This window comes from Cucurbita maxima, unplaced genomic scaffold, assembly GCF_002738345.1.
Source record: "Cucurbita maxima cultivar Rimu unplaced genomic scaffold, Cmax_1.0 Cma_Scf00029, whole genome shotgun sequence".
Taxonomy (NCBI): Eukaryota; Viridiplantae; Streptophyta; class Magnoliopsida; order Cucurbitales; family Cucurbitaceae; genus Cucurbita; species Cucurbita maxima.
The window spans coordinates 506,047-523,806 of NW_019272045.1; the positions used below are offsets into that span (position 1 = coordinate 506,047).

Genomic DNA, 17,760 nt, shown 5'->3' on the forward strand with positions numbered 1-17,760 from the left:
TTGCTGATACCATAAATTTGACATATTTTAAGAAAATTCTCCCACAAATTCCCTCAAATTAATAGAATTTCTTCCTTAAAGTAAATTAGCTCAAATCCACCCTTAGTGGTTATGGTATGTTTTTGACTGATATGATGTTAGGCTATGGAGACTGCTTATTTATAACTTAGTCAACTGGAGTTACGGTAGCAGCTCAAACCCACTTCTAGCCGTTATTGCCTGCTTTTGACCGTTACGATATTAGGCTATGGAGCTTGCTGCTTATTTATAACTTAGTCAATAGGCTATGGAGTTCACTGCTGATTTATAACTTAGTCAATAGGCTATGGAGTCTGCTTATTTATAACTTAGTCTACTGTAGTTACTGTAACAACTCAAACTCACTTTTAGTAGTTATTGTTTGCTTTTGACCATTACCATGCTATGGCTATAGAGCCTGCTAATTATTTACAACTTAGTCAATTGGAGTTACTGGAGCAGCTCAAACCCACTTCTAGCAATACCGTTACGATGTTAGGTTATGGAACATGTTGCTTATTTATAACTTAATCGATAGGGTATGGAGCTTACTACTTATTTATAACTTAGTCCACTGGAGTTACTGTAATAGCTCAAACTCACTTCTAACGGTTATTGTTTATTTTTTACCATTACGATGCTAAGGTTATAGAGCCGACTGATTATTTATAATGGACGGTTATACATAGTAAAGCTATATATAGTAAAGGTAAATTGTCATAAAAACCCATATATGGTAGATAGTTATATATAGTAAAAGGTTATATCTCTTGACATTTTCTCTTATTATTCTTTGTGTTTCTCTAGATCAAGTGTGTGTTGTTGTGCGATCCTAACAATGTATCACCATCAGCCTCACGATTTTAAAACGTGTATGGTAGAGAGTGGTTTTCTCACCCTTATAAGAAATGTTTTGTTCTCCTCTTCTCCAACCGACGTGGGATTTTCACAATCCATCTCCTTGAGGTCCAGTGTCCTCACTAGAACACTGCCCCCATCTCCTTGGGGCCTAGTGTCCTCGTTGGCACACCACCCCCATCTCCTTGAGGGCCTAGTGTCCTTGCTGGCACACCCTCCGAAGATTGGTTCTAATACCATTTGTAACCGATCAAACTCACTACTAGTAAATATTGTCCACTTTGATCTGTTACATATTGTCATCAGCCTCACGATTTTTAAATGTGTCTGTTAATGAGAGATTTCCACGCCCTTAAAATGAATGGTTTGTCCTTTTTGTAATCGTTCAAGAATCCATCAAGCCAGCTGACGATCTATAAAAAAAAAAAAAAAAAAAATCAACAAGCTAACGTGTCGATCTAAACAGATCAACGTGTCAAATGACCGATAAGCTAAAGACCGATCTATGCAAATCAATAAATTTATGTATTTTATTTATTTTATTTATTTATTATAATAAATGTGTCCCCTACCCAAATTTATTATTCCATGAATAAAAAAATAGGCAAAGATTGCTTTTAAAAATGAATAAATAAAAGAAATATCGTTAAATAAATAAATAAATGATTAAAGAAAGAGCTTCGTGATTCACGAAGCAAGACACATGACACATCACTTATGTTTAAAATATTAGACACGTGTCAATCATTAACAATAGTGAAAATATTGCTGATGTGGCAAAAATAAAATTTGTGATTTATTTATTTATTTTTGTGTTAAAATCAGTTTTTTTTTTTTTTTTTTTTTTTTTTTTTTTTTTTTTTTTTTTTTAAAAAAAATTTTTTTTTAAAAGTNTAAAAGCACTCTAAATCCAGCCATAATTTAACTTTTTGAAAATAAATTATATAAATTTAATTTTTAATTAGTTTTGTATTCCATCATTTGAAATAACTCAATAATTACACCTTGGAACATACTACAGCCCCAGGTGGCGAACAGCCGACATCGAGGTGTCAAACCTTCCCGTCGATGTGAGCTCTTGAGGAAGATCAGTTTGTTATCCCTAGAGTAACTTTTATCTGTTAAGCGACGACCCTTCCACTCGGCACCGTCGGATCACTAAGGCCATAGACTCCCTTCTTCTATATTTTTCAGAGAAAGAAAATTAGTATATGATCTATTCGAAGCAGCCACCGGTATGAGAATGATGCATAATTATTTTCGTATCGGGGGAGTCGCGGCTGATCTACCTCATGGATGGATAGATAAATGTTTGGATTTCTGCGATTATTTTTTGACAGCGGTTGCTGAATATCAAAAACTTATTACACAAAATCCTATTTTTTTAGAACGAGTTGAGGGAGTAGGCATTATTTCTGGAGAAGAGGTAATAAATTGGGGGTTATCAGGACCAATACCATGGGATCTTCGTAAAGTTGATCATTATGAGTGTTATGATGAATTTGATTGGGAAGTTCAGTGGCAAAAAGAAGGAGATTCATTAGCTCGTTATTTAGTCAGACTTGGTGAGATGACGGAATCCATAAAAATTATTCAACAAGTTTTGGAAGGAATTCGAGGGGGACCTTATGAAAATTTAGAAATACGATCTTTTGATCGAGGACAGTCTCTGGAATGGAATGACTTTGACTATCGATCACTAAGGCCGACTTTCATCTCTGCTCGACGGGTGAGTCTTGCACTCTAAATCAAATTCTCGCTCAAGTACGCTTAAAAAAGAATCGAAAAAATGAAGTTTTGAGATCTTGAGGATCGAGGGGCTTGAACCCTCGCTATAAATTTTATTTATCCCCATGCTTTGAGTTGTAGATTCATAACTTATCCCCATTTAATTCTTACAACTCATAACATATCCCCATTTAATTCATAAGATTCGGTTTTAAAGATGCATATCTTCTTTTAGGTTTCCAATGCAAAAATGATAATAATATAATATATACAAAGATGGAAGCCACCGTATTTATTTCACTCAAGATTGAGTCCTTTGTCGAGTGGTGCTTGTGTGTGGGGCGTGCAACCAAAAATCGGACTTGAAATTGCATTATGAGGATTACGAAAAAAAAAAAAAGATTCGGTTTTAAAGATGCATATCTTCTTTTATAGTTATTATTGAATTTTTTTTATTTTTATTATATTTATAATTACATGGATTATACCAATTTGCAGAAATACACCAGCAATTCCCGCTCATTAATACATAGAGCTCATTAAGTATATCTTAAGCTGGACGATAATAATAATAATAATTACACGCTTGTCACACAAATTCACAATGAAAGCATTTCTTAGACTCGATCTAATTGTTCATATTAATTTCTTTTTTCAAACAGAAGAACCGTTAATATTAAGACTCTCCGACAACTATTTTGGTCCTCATACTAATAACACTTCTAGATTGGTATCGTTTCGACCTTCGGTTAAGTATTCATGCCTCGAGCTTACACATAAATCAAACATAATAAATATTGTAATATGAGAAATACAAGAGTTGAAACAAATCTAATTTCATTGCTTATTTGATCTATTTTGAGTATATATTTGTATGAAATGAAAGATTTATTACAATCTAATAAAAAGAATAATGAAATTTATTACATCTTGAAAATGTCAAAATCATATTCCTTGAACAAGGAAAAAGAAAGCTGCACTATAAAGAATGCTATTGCAGTATGATGAAACAGCTCATGGAGGGGGATTGACCAATTTTTAGTCTAATAAACAATGGAAAATTTGCAGGCAATTTGAATCTTGAAATCTTTCTTTTTTTCTTTTTTGATTTGTACTATATGTAATCATATACCTGTCGACGATGTTCGGTTTATCCGTTGTGCGCCTAGTTTTAGAGCAGCGGGTTTGTTTCCTCTTCCCCTACCAGCTGACAATGGCTTAGCTCGTGTCATAGGTGCGGGAGAGGCGATGGCAGCCCAAGGATCGTCGTCGTCAATAGTTGTGCTTGCTTTTACTTTCAATGGTTTCGAACCAGTTCTTGGAGCAGGGGCAGCTATGGAACCCCACAGATCTTCGTCTTCTTTAGTTGGCTTGGGTGTACTTCTTGAACCCGAACTTGAACCTGAATGAACCGAAATAAGTTATTATTATGAAGTCAAGCCATGATCTAGAAAGCAAGAATGAAAATGGCATTACTTGGTCGTTTCGTTTGTGACACAATTTGAGATACAGGTCGTTTTTGAGCAGCCTGAATGTTGGCAAGAGCTGGAGACGGTTTAGACTCCTCGAGCGGTTCCAACTCGTCCCACCCATCCTTCTCATTTTCATCTTCATCATGAATTCCATTTTCAACTTCGCCCCAACCATCAGTCGATGTAGGGGATTCAGTTGCGTGTTGTTCAGTTAAATCGAAACTCGAGCTTACCCTTATAGGTGAGGTAGTTGGAGGGTTTTCAACTGGAAGCAAATAAAATCAACAAAAAATTTAATACCATTGCAATTGTCCAAGCCCACAGCTAGCATATATTGTCCTCTTTGGGGTTTTCCATTCAGGCTTTCCCTCAAGGCTTTAAAACGCGTTTTTCAGAGTTACATAGTGGAACCGGTACTCATCCTTGCTATGTTTTCCATTGCTAGCAGATATTGTCCTCTTTGGGCTTTCCCTTTCGGACTTTGCCTCAAGGTTTTTAAAACACGTTTGCTAGGGAGAGGTTTCCTAGCCCTTATAAAGGGTGTTTCGTTCTCCTCTCGACCAATGTGGGATATTACGACAATACACCAATAAGTCTCCGATTTTATGGGGGAGTGAAAGCACCATTCTATATTATCATTATAAAAAGTACAAAAAAACACCATTCTAAATGACTTCAAAATAGATGTACGCCCTTTCTCATAAGAGTTCAAAGAAATTACAAATATGAGAGGCATATCCATCACCAGCCACCATGAAAAAAACACTAGCATGGCTGAGGAATATTAAAGACGCATGCATAAATTCAAAGAACAGTTTCAAAATATATAATGTACCTAATGTGGAATCAGAGCTTGTAGCAGCCAAAGGTGCATTAGAGCTTACAGGAGCGCTAGAACCATGCTCAGAGGGTTTTCCTTTTAGAGTTAAGGAGCTCATCGCCCATCTGCATACATATACGAGATCAGGGTGGATAATAGATATGTGGGAACAGATTTTGAGCAGAGATGACACATTTAACGGTGTATCTATGGCCAATATTTTGAAATTGCAAAAACCTGTGACAACGATAACATCAATCTACTTCAATAGTGTTTACTAATTACCACTGGTGGTGTAAGGACCCAAGTCCACCGCTAGCAGATATTGTTCTCTTTGAGCTTTCCCTCAAGATTTTTAAAACACATCTGTTAGGGAGAGGTTTCCACACCCTTATAAAGGGTCTTTCATTCTCCTCCCCAATCGATGTGGGATCTCACAATCCACCCCCTTGGGGGCCCAGCATCCTTGCTAGCACACCGCTTCGTGTCTTCCCCCCCTTTGAGGTTTAGCCTCCTCGCTGGTACATAGCCCAGTGTCCGACTCTGGTACCATTTATAACGGCCCAGACCCACCGCTAGCAGATATTGTCCTCTTTGGGCTTTCCCTTTCAGGCTTTCCCTCAAGGTTTTTAAAACGTGTCTGCTAGGGAGAGATTTCCATACCCTTATAAAGGGTATTTCGTTCTCCTCCCCAACCGATGTGGGATCTCACATGTGGCGTATTATCCTAATCACAATAAGACAGTCAATATCAGTAAAAAGTGTTTTCTATGCATAACCAAAGGTTTTCATTAAGTGACATATTAGATACAAGAAACTTTGAACAGAAAATCCAACAATAGCATAAAAACAAACCATAAAAGTGACTTGACCGTATGCTTTACACACCACATCAGAAATCCAGAGACAAATGATTATAATTATTTTCAATTGTAATATTCAAACGAACTCACCCGAGCAAACTAGCATTTCCTGGTAGAGACGGGATGTTCAAACCTAATGCAGCTGTATCTCCCGACATTTCCTAGAATAAACCGTAGGAAACATGTCAACAAAACACATTCCATTATTAGAGAGTTGACCAATATTTGACTAACACGGAGTCCTATTTTTTTTTTCTTTCCAGGAATAGGCAAGCTATGTGTCACTGGATTCTGCTTAAATACTGCTTAAATAGAAAACTTTAATTCTTGCATCTAATAATTACAAAGACAGCATATGTACAGGAATTTGTGAGTGTGTGTGTCTGTGTGTGTGTGTGAGAGAGAGAGAGAGAGAGAGTATATTTTGGAGTATAAGAAAACAAAAAACACTAGCTGTCTCTCACTAGCAGCAGCTCAACTGGTTTTCCAAACGTAATTGAGCAAATATATGAAAGCAACTGGTATCAGACTATCTATGCCCAGGAATGTAAAATCTTAAGTAACAAGAAACTATAAAAGACTAACAAAGCAAAGATTTGAGGTCTTGAGCTAAATGTGTATTTAACACACCTCATTGTTTTGCTTTAATATCTGTAAGAACTGATCAACTGCTTGAAAGGATTTCAATCGAACATCACTATCAACCAGAGAAGTACGAAATGAAAGATGTTAATGAATATAGAAATGATGTAAAATGATAGATTGTATAATTAAAAGTCAGTAACAAAATGAGACGATTTATTCCAGATACAAAGGAAAAAGAGGAAATGAACAAAAAACCCAATTTTGAGAAGCAAGTAGAGAAATGGTCCACATGTATTAGTCCAATAATAAAATTTATTAGAAGGGCCATCTGTTTCTCATGTTCTCCACTACATAAGGTGTCTGCTATGGCGTGCTATATAATGGAGAACAAGTCAGAATGGGGAAAATATTTTCCAAAGAAATAAAAAATCTTCACTGTACTAGGAATGAAAGAAGTTATTTCAAGTAGTTGAGGAACTTTTTTTTAACTCCTTTTTTTATAGTTGTGTTTGGACCTTTAGTTCTTTATATTCTTTCATTGCTCGAAATGAAAGCTCAACTTTCTATATAAAAAAATGAAAGAAAAAGAAAATAATTTACGTAACAGATCATTGTTTGTAAATATCGCGATGCAAGCTTCTGATTCACATCAAGCAATAGGTATATGAGCTAACCAAGTTTGTGGCTTCTTAATGCAAAACACTGAATTATTCAAGAGTGTTGATAAAATCAACACAAGGCATGTAGAAAAAGCAGGATATTTCAAGGGCATGGCGAGATGTGCATTATTATTATTTATTTATTTGATGGGGGTGGGAGGATAAGAAGATGTATTGAAAATGTTGAACATCATAACACACCTGTCAGGATCTACAGTAAGCACAATAACATTAGGAAGAATCCTGGTTGCAATCTCTGCACTGTCATAATATCCACTTGTAGCACATAATGCCATGATGCCTGTCATGATAACGTCATTTATTGGGCAGTTAACAGTAAATCTCTGAGAAATTAAAGTAAAATAGGTATGAAAGTCCTTTAACCGAGACACTTGGATGGTCCTAATATGGCAAACAGAAAAGAGAAGCAATGGGGCTAAAAATTTTATACCTGCACCACGGGCTGGAGAAAATGTATCACGCAGTGCACGGACAGTGAAAGCATTAATTAAAACTCTCTTCCTTGTCTGCATTTAGATTTTAAATCAATCAGATTTTATTTCAATAGAAAAAGAAAAAAAAAAAAATCGTTCACCACTGGATTACAACATCTGTAAAATGATGATACAACTATGAAGAGTGGATCAGCACGAAAGCCAGAATCTTTCAGAAAATGGATTCCTATTCAAACCAGAATATCCCAAACTTTATGACCATGAATCCCAGTTTCTTATGATTAAAAAAAGCAAATGAAATGAATCTCTTAAGTCTTCCTAGATACTCAAAGCAAAGTTGCTATTCCTGTAAAAGACTAATATACGTTTAAATGTTAAAAAAAAAAAAAAGATACACCATGAGCTTTGTTGAAATATAGAAAAATCAAAATCATATCAAGATGATCATCAAATAACAAAGAACAAGAGGAAAAGTGATCTGAAATAAAGGACAAAGAGAGCATGCATTTTAAATACCAAGAAACACTAGTACTATTACCAAACATAGCTGTAAGAAAGAAAAATATCACTAAAAATTAAGTACATCAAGATTGTTGACTGATGGTTTTGAGTGAATCAGCAAGCAGCTTTACAGAGATACCCACCCCTTCATTCAAGTAACTTGCAATGTTCCCAAGCAATATGGTCGTATTTGTTCGGATTGCTGCTTCTTCATCAACCTGTAGGGCTCAGAAATGTTGTCAATAAATAACTTTTTATTTTTGTAAGAAACAATTTCATTGATGTATGAAATTTATAAAACAAAAGGAAAGGAAGACCCCAAAACCTATATTTACTCAGAAACGTTCTCAGTTTATAATACAAAAGAATAACAAAAGTGAAACCTCCAACTCGGTTTATGTGTGATGAGAGGAATCTAAGTCTATTTAGTGGATTTAGTTATCCAGGAAATAAAAGAAGCATGTTTTGTGTGTCCAAGCTTGTAAAGGTAGGACCTATTTTTTATGTTACAAACAGAATAGTATTCCATCCTGTGAGGACAAGGATAAAGATAGAAAAGCTGTATAAGATATTCAGTTAGTTAGTGGTGTCTTGGCCAAGAGATTTATTTATATTTTCCATTTTAATTTGAAGGGTTCTTTGGGACTGATCGTCAAGAAAAATAGATAGTTGCACATACACCAACCAGAATAGAGGAAGATAAAAAAAACAATTCTAGCAACAAATGGCTAAAGCAGTACCTGTAACTTTGAAAGGTACTTCAATAATGACCCGGAAATAGTCCGTTGAGAAAGCTGCCATACCAATTCAGATAATCTCAAAACTCCATAAATAAAAAGAAATAAGACAATTATTGATTGAAACCATCATGAAGACATTAAAAAAGAAAGATAAGCTAAAATATTAACGCACATCCAACGATTCAAGATGATAGAAAAACATGAAGTGTCCTCAAGAAATACCCTGGCCTCAAATTTTCTGGATTCGGTAGCATATATTCTTCCCTACTTTTAGTAATTCAACTAGAATTCAGATTAGAACACAGGCATCTTTCTTTAAGAAAACTTAGGAGCCATTTGGTATCTAATTATTAAGTTTTATGTTTTTGAAGAAAGCAGTACGTTTTCACTGTTTTGGCATTGGGCGGAGCAACTGACCTCCGTTAACTCATAACCTTCAACAAACCTTACAACACCTCATGGGCATTCCAAGTGCATGCTATGGTAAACTCAGACCACTTTGTATGGGTGTAATTACATTTTAGATGGATGAAATGTTGTGGGTGGACATGTTAGTTATTTTGCAATTAGAAGGTTGAAATCTAGCCACTAAAGGAACAATGGTTAGTAGGCCGTAACATTAGTTAGTTAAAAGCAAGCCATTAGAAGGTAAAATAGTTGGTTTCCGTAAGCTAGGTAGGTAATATAGATACTAGTTTCTATTAGTAAATGGTTCACAACTTGATTAAATAAAGATCCTCTCATCTGATCTAAACCGTAAGGGGAGAAGACGTGTCAGTAGGGAATTTGCCCATGAATTCCAGCATCAAATCCTGACGTGAAGGTCTCAGTTGAAAAACAGGTCGATATGCACCACCACATGGGCAAATGAGGACAACAGAAAATGAAAAACGACAAGCCAAAGCCATGGAGTTTTTTTTTTTTTTAAATCTTCAAACAAAAATCCATCATGTCCATTCTCGATAGTGTCTTATAAGATGTTCCACAAAACCACCACATAAATCACCCATTTGCTTGAAGATCTCCAAGAATAATTTGTCAAATGGGAGGTTTTGCACCCTATCCATCCTCCATATGATGGAACCTGGTCTCTATGGAAGGCCTCTGTGCTCCAAGTTTCAAATTTCACCTAATATGAACCCACCTTGTACTGGCCCTTAATATTGCACAAAATACGTCCTTGTTACTTGTTTTAACATCTAGGAGAAATTTATTTGGTTGGAGTGGGCTAAGGATGCCAAGATCAGTGGCCACGTGTTGCAAAGCTCTAACAATCTCATACGAGTCATCATGTAGGTGCTGCTGATAAAGAATGATTGCCCTTTCCATATAAAATTTAGCAAAAATCAGACAAAGGAGTATTCTTTGATGGGAGTTCGGTCACCAAAATTTATGTTGGGGTAGAGGTCTGAGGAATCTTCAAACAATGATTAGCCTTTAACGCCACCTTGTACAAACCTTTGGCATTAATGGGGGATGGTGGTGGTGGAGGGTTTTAAAAAAAAAGTTCAAAAAAATCTTCCAACCAGATTTGACTTCATCAAGTGGTGGGATAATCTTATTTAAGTCTCCATTCACACTGAGTTTGGCGATCTCAACACAATGCCCTTTACGATTGGGTACTTTTTCAACCGAAGGCAAATTATCAATTTGACTCTCTGTGGAGTACTTTAGGTTCAGGGGAAGTCGATGAGAGATATGAAACAAGAGATCAGCCAAGAGTGAGAGTCCAATTTTAGGGTAAGGGTGAAGGAACAGTCTCTCAATGATTCAATGATGTGAAGTCCTTGATTTCCATAGATGGAAAAAGCCTTACAATTGATTGAGAAGAACAAACAAGAAGTGGGGTGTCATTGGTCTATGCTACCTGAAGATGGTCGAGCTCCACTGAGTCACATGGTTAGGTAACATGAGGTCGGGGAATTGGTGTGGGGTGAGAGAGACTTACGAAGAGAAAAGGCATGGTTGTTTTGGCAGCAACTTTTATGGGCTATACTAGAAACTGAGAAGGTGGAAGTTTGGTCCCTTCTAAGGTTTAAAACCTCTCTTTAGGCCTCAGCGTACAAAGATTTTAGTAATTACCTTTTAGTTCTTACTTTGCTTGAAGCCTCTTTTAATGTTAGTTTCACTCGTTTTCTTGTTTGTTCTTGTATTCTTTCATTGTTTCTTCATACAAGTGATTCCTAAAAAGAACGAGAAGCCTTGTCCCTAGTATAAAGACATCAGGTCCATGTGGCCATAGGTTGTTTCTTTTGTTTGATTGCTCATTTCTAAAGTCTCAAGTTCCTTACCGAAAGAAAAAAGAAATTATTACCATTTTAAAATATTATTGGGAAACATTAAGAAGAGTAAAAAATGGCATGCATACCTTGGGAGCCAAAACAAGCATGGATTTCAGAGTTAATTCACGAAGAAAAGCAGATGTGTCGTTGAACCCATTGGCAACATGAGGATAGACCTAAGTAAAACAAGGTGAGATTGTAAAATTTTCAGATGAAATATGCCATGCCATTAACATAACCAGCCAAACTCAGAAATATAAAATGCAATATTTCCCTCCCTACATCACATAAGCATCTAATCAACCCCCATTGAAGAAGCATTCATAGTGTGAGAGCAGGTGCCCACCATCGTGTGTTATTCTATACATGTACGCATAGAGATACAAAGTAACGTGAAAATACGAAAGATATAAAAGAAGCAGATTTAATTTCCTCCATGTCCGAAGGACTTGAAAAGGACTGATCTCTAATTGATCAAAATAAAAAGTAAAAAGTTCTTACGAAACTCTTCGTAACAACTAACAATAGGTCGATAGGAAATTTCAACAACAATCGCATCCAAAATGTATAGGAAAACTATTCACCTTATAGTAAAAAACTCTTCTGCCTTCTGCTCATGCCTAGCAAATTTTCAGAAAAAGAGAAAGAGAGAAAGGATTGTATCCCTATACAGAATCTTAGTTTTGTTTTTGAAATCAAGCTCAAATGTAAATTAATATATTTTCAATTGGTAGTGGAAAAGTCATCTAATACTCATCCAACGTCATTTTCTCCTCAACAACATAAACTAGTTTCCTTATCTGTAGATACAATAATTATCACTGATGTCATACCTGTTCATCAACCATTTGGGAAGACAATGATTCTCCAAATTGATCAATATGTTGTAAGAGTCCAGTTCTGATAGCTCGGTCATTGGAAGCAAATAATTTCACAATCGTAGGTAGAACCTGAACATCATAGCGGCCAAACCCGAGTCAACAAAAAGTAAGAGACCAGAATCAAACCCATGACAGAAAAAAGTAAAAGATCAACAAACAAAAACTTGAACGAAATAATAATTCAACATTGGTTTAACCTTAGCATTGAATTCTTCAGTTGAAAGCCAAGAACCCATTTTTAACAGTGCTGTCAAGGCAGGGGCAGTAGCTGAACCAAATTCAAGGGCAGAAGCTAATAACGGAAGCAACTGTAAAATTACAAAAGAATGAGATACTTACGATGCACATCAAGAAAACAAATACTGTAGTTTGGAAGTCACCTTTTTCAGTACTATTTGACGAGGAAGTTGTTCAGCTAGAATTGGGAGCTTGCGGAAGAAGGTATCCTTCTCAACGCTATCCTTTAGGCTAAGAATTTCCATGAAGTGTATAGTGTCGACCAACTTATTTTGAAAATATTCTATCATTCATAGATAGCAAATTAATCAATAAACGCAAGAGCAGAAAGTTAAAATGAAAGAAAAAAATAGAAGATAGACTAATAAGAAATGTAAAAAGAAAATGACTGAAAAGAAAATAACTTTTAAATGATGAGACACGAGTGCAATAAAATATACATGATATATAATAAAAAAACTTAAAGACAAAAAAAAAAAAAAAAACTGAAAAGTACGAGGGAAAGTGTGGGAGAGGCATGCATGTTGATCTACTGATCAATTCTTTGTTATTTTGATTACCTGAACAACTTTGTAGTTGGAACTGGATGGCCATTTTAATAATTCATTTTGGCAGTTTTATAAGGAAAGGATGTTATTACTATGTGTTCTTCTCGTAAGTTTCTAATAATGGAGAAATTCTTGTTTCTCTTTAATAAAAGGAGACACAATCAGCCCCAAAGTTGGAGAGCTCTTCACAAGTTCTTAAGACTTTATTCTAATTTTACCATCCACTTATATTGGAAGGTTGGTGTTTAACCTTTCCCTGTATTCAAGGGGCCCATATCCTTGAGTACTTACTCAGTTGTTGGCCCGAATTTTGAACCCTTTTTTGGATGTTACATCTCTGTCTCATCCAGAAAAAACCATGACATATCATTTTAGATAACTATTAGGGATCTATTTGTACTTCTCTTTCAATAGTTCTCTCTTTTTCTTTTCTTTTTTCTTCTTTAAACAAATCATAATTTCAGTTTATACACTAAGTGGTACAGTCTATTGACATCTAAAAATAGCTACTAAAAAAACCGCAGATAAAAGTGTTCGGAAAGCATAAAGAGTATTTAACAGATGGAAAAGTAAATATGAAGTTTGAGAATAAGATATTTGGAAAGAAGATAATAATTGTATTAGATGTTGGAATGAGAAATATAAAATGAAAATTTTATTTTTATTTATTTATTATAAAAAACTAGTCTTTTTTAGAAATTAATTAATTGTATAAAATTAAATTAAATTTAACAACATTTTGCTTAATAAATTGCTTCAAAATAAATTTAAAAACACCTGAGTACTTGAGTTTTTTTAATACCAATTATGATTTAGGATGCTAATGTCCAATGCTAACATGGATTTTTTCAACCCCGCCCCTCCTTTTTTGATGCGTCACAAGCACCCTAAAGAAAATTATTGAATAAATTTAAAGCATTTTTCATTTTTAAAAATAGAAAATGATATTTCTAACCTTTCTACAGCTCACATTCCCATAGCCCTTTAATATCCAAGTATTTACAAAGCGATTTTAATCAGGCCATAATGATGCAAAGTGCATTCTGGTAATCAAAATATAAGCTTGGATGTATAAGAAAGCTCACCACTGTTTTCTATAAGCTTGGATGTATTCAGCCTGCGAGAAGGCATAGAGCTCAATAGTCGTTGATAATCTGGAAGTAAAGACTGGCAAACACATCCACGAATGAAATCAAATCACTCAAGATTCAGAAGCAATAAAGTAAGAGCAAATTAAAAAGTAACATGAATCTGTATGCCACAAATCCCTCAATATTCAAAAGCAATCAAATGAGATTGCAAGTAAAAAAGCAACATGAATTTGTATACCAAATAGAGCAGAAAATACAAAGACACATATAAGCAAAAACTGACTTGCTTTTGAAAGAACCCGGTTAATGTTCCCGAGGAAGTAACGTGAACATTCTAGAATCATAGGTTGTTATGTTTGATCATGAAAACCAAAACTTCAGGGATTTTGACGGAAATTTGCAATCCTTGTGATGTTTTAGACCAGTTAGTCAATGCACTTTGCAATTCAACATTTTAGACTACAATCTTGACCTAAACCTTGCAATTTTCCCCTCTAATAAATGAGCCACACATATTTACCAAGAGTTGAGAAAATCTCATTTGGTAGCACTATGAAAGCAGGGGAGAAGTTTATGACTTATTTACAAATTCAAGCTTGTGATTTGGAACGGAGAAACAGATTCCATACTATCCAATGAAATTCATAAACGTTTTTCTATTCCTATGAAAAACCATGGGATTAGAATGTCACGGCTTATTTAATAAATATGTGGTCTAATGCAGTGAAGGCCTAAATTTCTGAAATTAAGTTGGAACATCATTTTTGGATTTTCAAGAATCATCTGAAATTATGGATTGATTGGTTTGACTTGGCAGAACTAAAAGCCTCACAATGGGCCCTTTCCAAGCTTTTTCATTCCATTACACATATATATTAAGGAAAGAGACTTCTTCATCAGCGTTTCCTCCTAAACAACATTGTTTTTCACCTTGCCAAAGTATTTTGGTGCACAGACAGAATCGAAATAGAGAAAACATGAGAACAAACTGTTTAAAGCTAAAGTATAGCATACAGTTGATTGTGAGGAATGAAAATCTTTGAGAAAAAGAATAAGAGAAAAAGCAACATTCCATGAGCATTTTTCAAATAAGAATAGAAACCTTGGGGATGGAAGCAGTATTTCGCAGCTCCTCTGTTTTGCCCAACTTTAAACCAGAAAAAAGTTCATAGATGAGACAACCTATCAACAAAAATGAAGTAACATTACTTCAAGTGAAAGTAAACGTATGATAACAATGTGAGAAGATATGTATGTATGATAATAGTGTCAAAATATCTTCTACATTTATCAGAACCACTACATTAGACAATATTATTTCCAATTCCATTTCCCCTTTGCACAAGTTCATATAGATTTTTCCTGATGCCAAAGGATTTAAATTTATAACTTCTATTGGTCACAACACCAGGAGTGCAAACTGATTGAGAAGCAACCACTATATTAGAATAGGCATCCATCCTTGGAAACCGTCAGATTGCAAAATATTGAAACAAGAACGTGATTAGCATAGCAACCAGTCTTGTAAGTATAATGCCATTGCCAGTACAAAAATTCAGTATTTTGAAGGAAATAAAAAAACATATTCACAAATATATTTTATTTGTTCACGTTCTGTAGCAGAGGATTGAGCTCATACTCAAGATGTCAATAATGAGAATCGAACATGCATCCCTTGGGTTGAGGGTGGGCTGCAAGCAGGAGATTTTTGTTCATACTCCTAATCAAAGTTTGCTAATTTGTTTGTAAATGTTAAATTTTCAATCATCAAGGACTCTTCCTTTTAAATTGTATATATTGTCAATAACTAACAAAGTAAGAATTCCTACAAGGTTACTAAAGCACAACAGGATACTATAATTCCTTCATTGAAAAAAACCAATAAATAAGCAACCCAAACAGTAGGAATAATCAATACTTACCCAATCCCCAAGAATCAATGGCACATGGAGGGGATTTTCTAATAACAGACAAGTCAGACTTCACCAGTTCCATCGGTTTATATTGGGATCCAATGAGCCAGGCATATTGCTGAAGAAAATACCCAAGTTACCAACACAGAAATCCAAGATTGAGTGCAATAAGAGGACCTAAAAGAAAGCAAAGGATGACTATCTTTATCTGTTGCAAGTGCCACAATGAAAGATTTCCTAGCTTAAATTGTTAGGACTGGTACGTCTAGAGTTAAATATCTCACTCTAGTTGGTCTAGAAAGAGAGCCCTTTGATATTTTGTCTTTGTTTCACTTCCAAATATCCTAGGCGGAATTTTTTCTGTAATCTGCTTTTACATCAACAGTAAGGGGAACATCTTACCCTCTTAAAATATTATTATAATTGTTGTACCTTCTGTATAAACAATAGCTTTTGGCTACCAATTAAAGAAAAAATCTAAAATAAACCATTTGTACATTCCTACGTAATCAAAAGCCAAAAGCAGAACAAAGACACAAAATGTAAATAATGACCATTGATTCTTGCCACATCTATTTTCATGGAGAAAGCATCCATTACTGATTGACTAGAGTACAATGTCAATTAAACAGACTTTCACTTTTGAGACTGAGACCTCTCAGTAGCATTCAATCTGACAGTCCACCATTTATGTTATAAAATATCATCTACTATAAGTCAATGTTAAGTTATTTAAAACATCTCACAACTAAGGAGGCTTTCAGTATTAATTGTCACCTTTTGCTTCTTAATTCCAGCTCATAAACATAACATGGGGAACACAATAGAAAAGATAAGGAAACATCCACGCACAAAACTCCAGACTTCAAGAGATACTATTACCAGCATTTGCCCACTGGAAGATTCATTGTTCCCGTCAAACTCAGAAAGCACGTCAAAAGCATGGAGCTTCCAATCCAAGGTTGAAGTTACAACTACGCTGGCCAAGCAAACATTACCATGAACCTGTTGGAGATTAGCTAGTTAAAAAGTTGAAACTTGAAAGGGAGCAGGGGAGGCAGGCTGGGGCAGGGCCAATTCAAAGGTGAGAATGAAGAGATGGTTTGACCACATAGAATATTAGCATAATTAAGATCCAGATGCAAAATATCAAACTACTTACAAGTTTACAGTCATTGTTTAAGAAGCTCACAGCTTTAGCTATCTGATGCAGACCCCAAGCATAATACTCATCCCTGCCAGTAACGGATGTATTCCAGAGGAAGAATGAGTTTGTCAGGAATGTTTTTGTTTTTGTTTTCTTTAGAAAAAAAACAAATTTTAATTGATTGAATAAAAAAAATACACTGAGTCATCAAAAAAAACTCAATCCAGAATCGAGAAAATACAAGATAACCAAAAAAAAAATAAAAACAACCAAAAAGCTAAGAAAAATATACATACAACCCAAAACTTGGAACTAACAATACAACCAACCAAAGAACAGCTGGAGAATTCCATACCTACCAGACCTTATACGAACTGCAATGAAGCCAAAATATGGATAATCTTCAATGTGGAACTTGAAAAATACCATAGTCGAAAGTACTAATCAAACCATTTCTCGATAAAACTGCTGTGATGAGATCCCATGGAAGAAGAAAACTAATAGACGGCTTCAAACCCATCATTAATATACTTAAGACTATTTTGCAGCAACATCAAACACAAAACTGAAAAAGATAGACTATCTCCTAAGAAGTATGGATATGAACAAAGAACAGACATGACATGTTCCTAAAAGCATTTGAACGGATTTTGAGAGACAAATTTATTAAAGAACAAATATACACTTTTGGTCCTTCAGGTCTGACTTTGATTAAATTTGGGCATCTGAACGGATTTTGAGAGACAAATTTATTAAAGAACAAATATACACTTTTGGTCCTTAAGGTCTGACTTTGATTAAATTTGAGTCTATAAGGTTTCAAACTCAACATTTTTTTATACGAAACAATTTCATTGTTGTATTAAGTATACACACACAAAAAAAAAAAAAAAAAAAAAAAAAAAAAAAAAAAAAAAAAAAAAAAAAAAAAAAAAAAAAAAAAAAAAAAAAAAAAAAAAAAA

The 17,760-nt window shown here is 34.8% G+C and overlaps 1 protein-coding gene across 2 annotated transcripts in view; it reads right to left on the reverse strand.

Moving 5' to 3' along the window:
- Positions 1-3,663: 3,663 nt before the first annotated feature.
- Positions 3,664-17,760, reverse strand: part of LOC111465367 (probable inactive serine/threonine-protein kinase scy1) — a 19,730-nt gene continuing 5,633 nt past the window's right edge. Inside the window, exons 5-22 of one of the 2 annotated variants that reach the window (XM_023109706.1) lie at positions 16,814-16,886; positions 16,534-16,656; positions 15,661-15,769; positions 14,841-14,920; positions 13,733-13,814; positions 12,243-12,382; positions 12,060-12,170; positions 11,815-11,931; positions 11,068-11,157; positions 8,700-8,753; positions 8,103-8,177; positions 7,455-7,530; positions 7,205-7,304; positions 6,390-6,456; positions 5,850-5,920; positions 4,912-5,021; positions 4,081-4,341; positions 3,664-4,006 (exon numbers count right to left, since the gene is read on the reverse strand). In XM_023109706.1, coding sequence (XP_022965474.1) covers positions 3,729-4,006; positions 4,081-4,341; positions 4,912-5,021; positions 5,850-5,920; positions 6,390-6,456; positions 7,205-7,304; positions 7,455-7,530; positions 8,103-8,177; positions 8,700-8,753; positions 11,068-11,157; positions 11,815-11,931; positions 12,060-12,170; positions 12,243-12,382; positions 13,733-13,814; positions 14,841-14,920; positions 15,661-15,769; positions 16,534-16,656; positions 16,814-16,886 — 2,017 coding nt within the window. In that variant the 3' untranslated portion in view covers positions 3,664-3,728. Of the gene's footprint in view, positions 4,016-4,080; positions 4,342-4,911; positions 5,022-5,849; positions 5,921-6,389; positions 6,457-7,204; positions 7,305-7,454; positions 7,531-8,102; positions 8,178-8,699; positions 8,754-11,067; positions 11,158-11,814; positions 11,932-12,059; positions 12,171-12,242; positions 12,383-13,732; positions 13,815-14,840; positions 14,921-15,660; positions 15,770-16,533; positions 16,657-16,813; positions 16,887-17,760 lie in introns of both variants that reach the window. The other variant, XM_023109705.1, reaches the window with a different exon arrangement.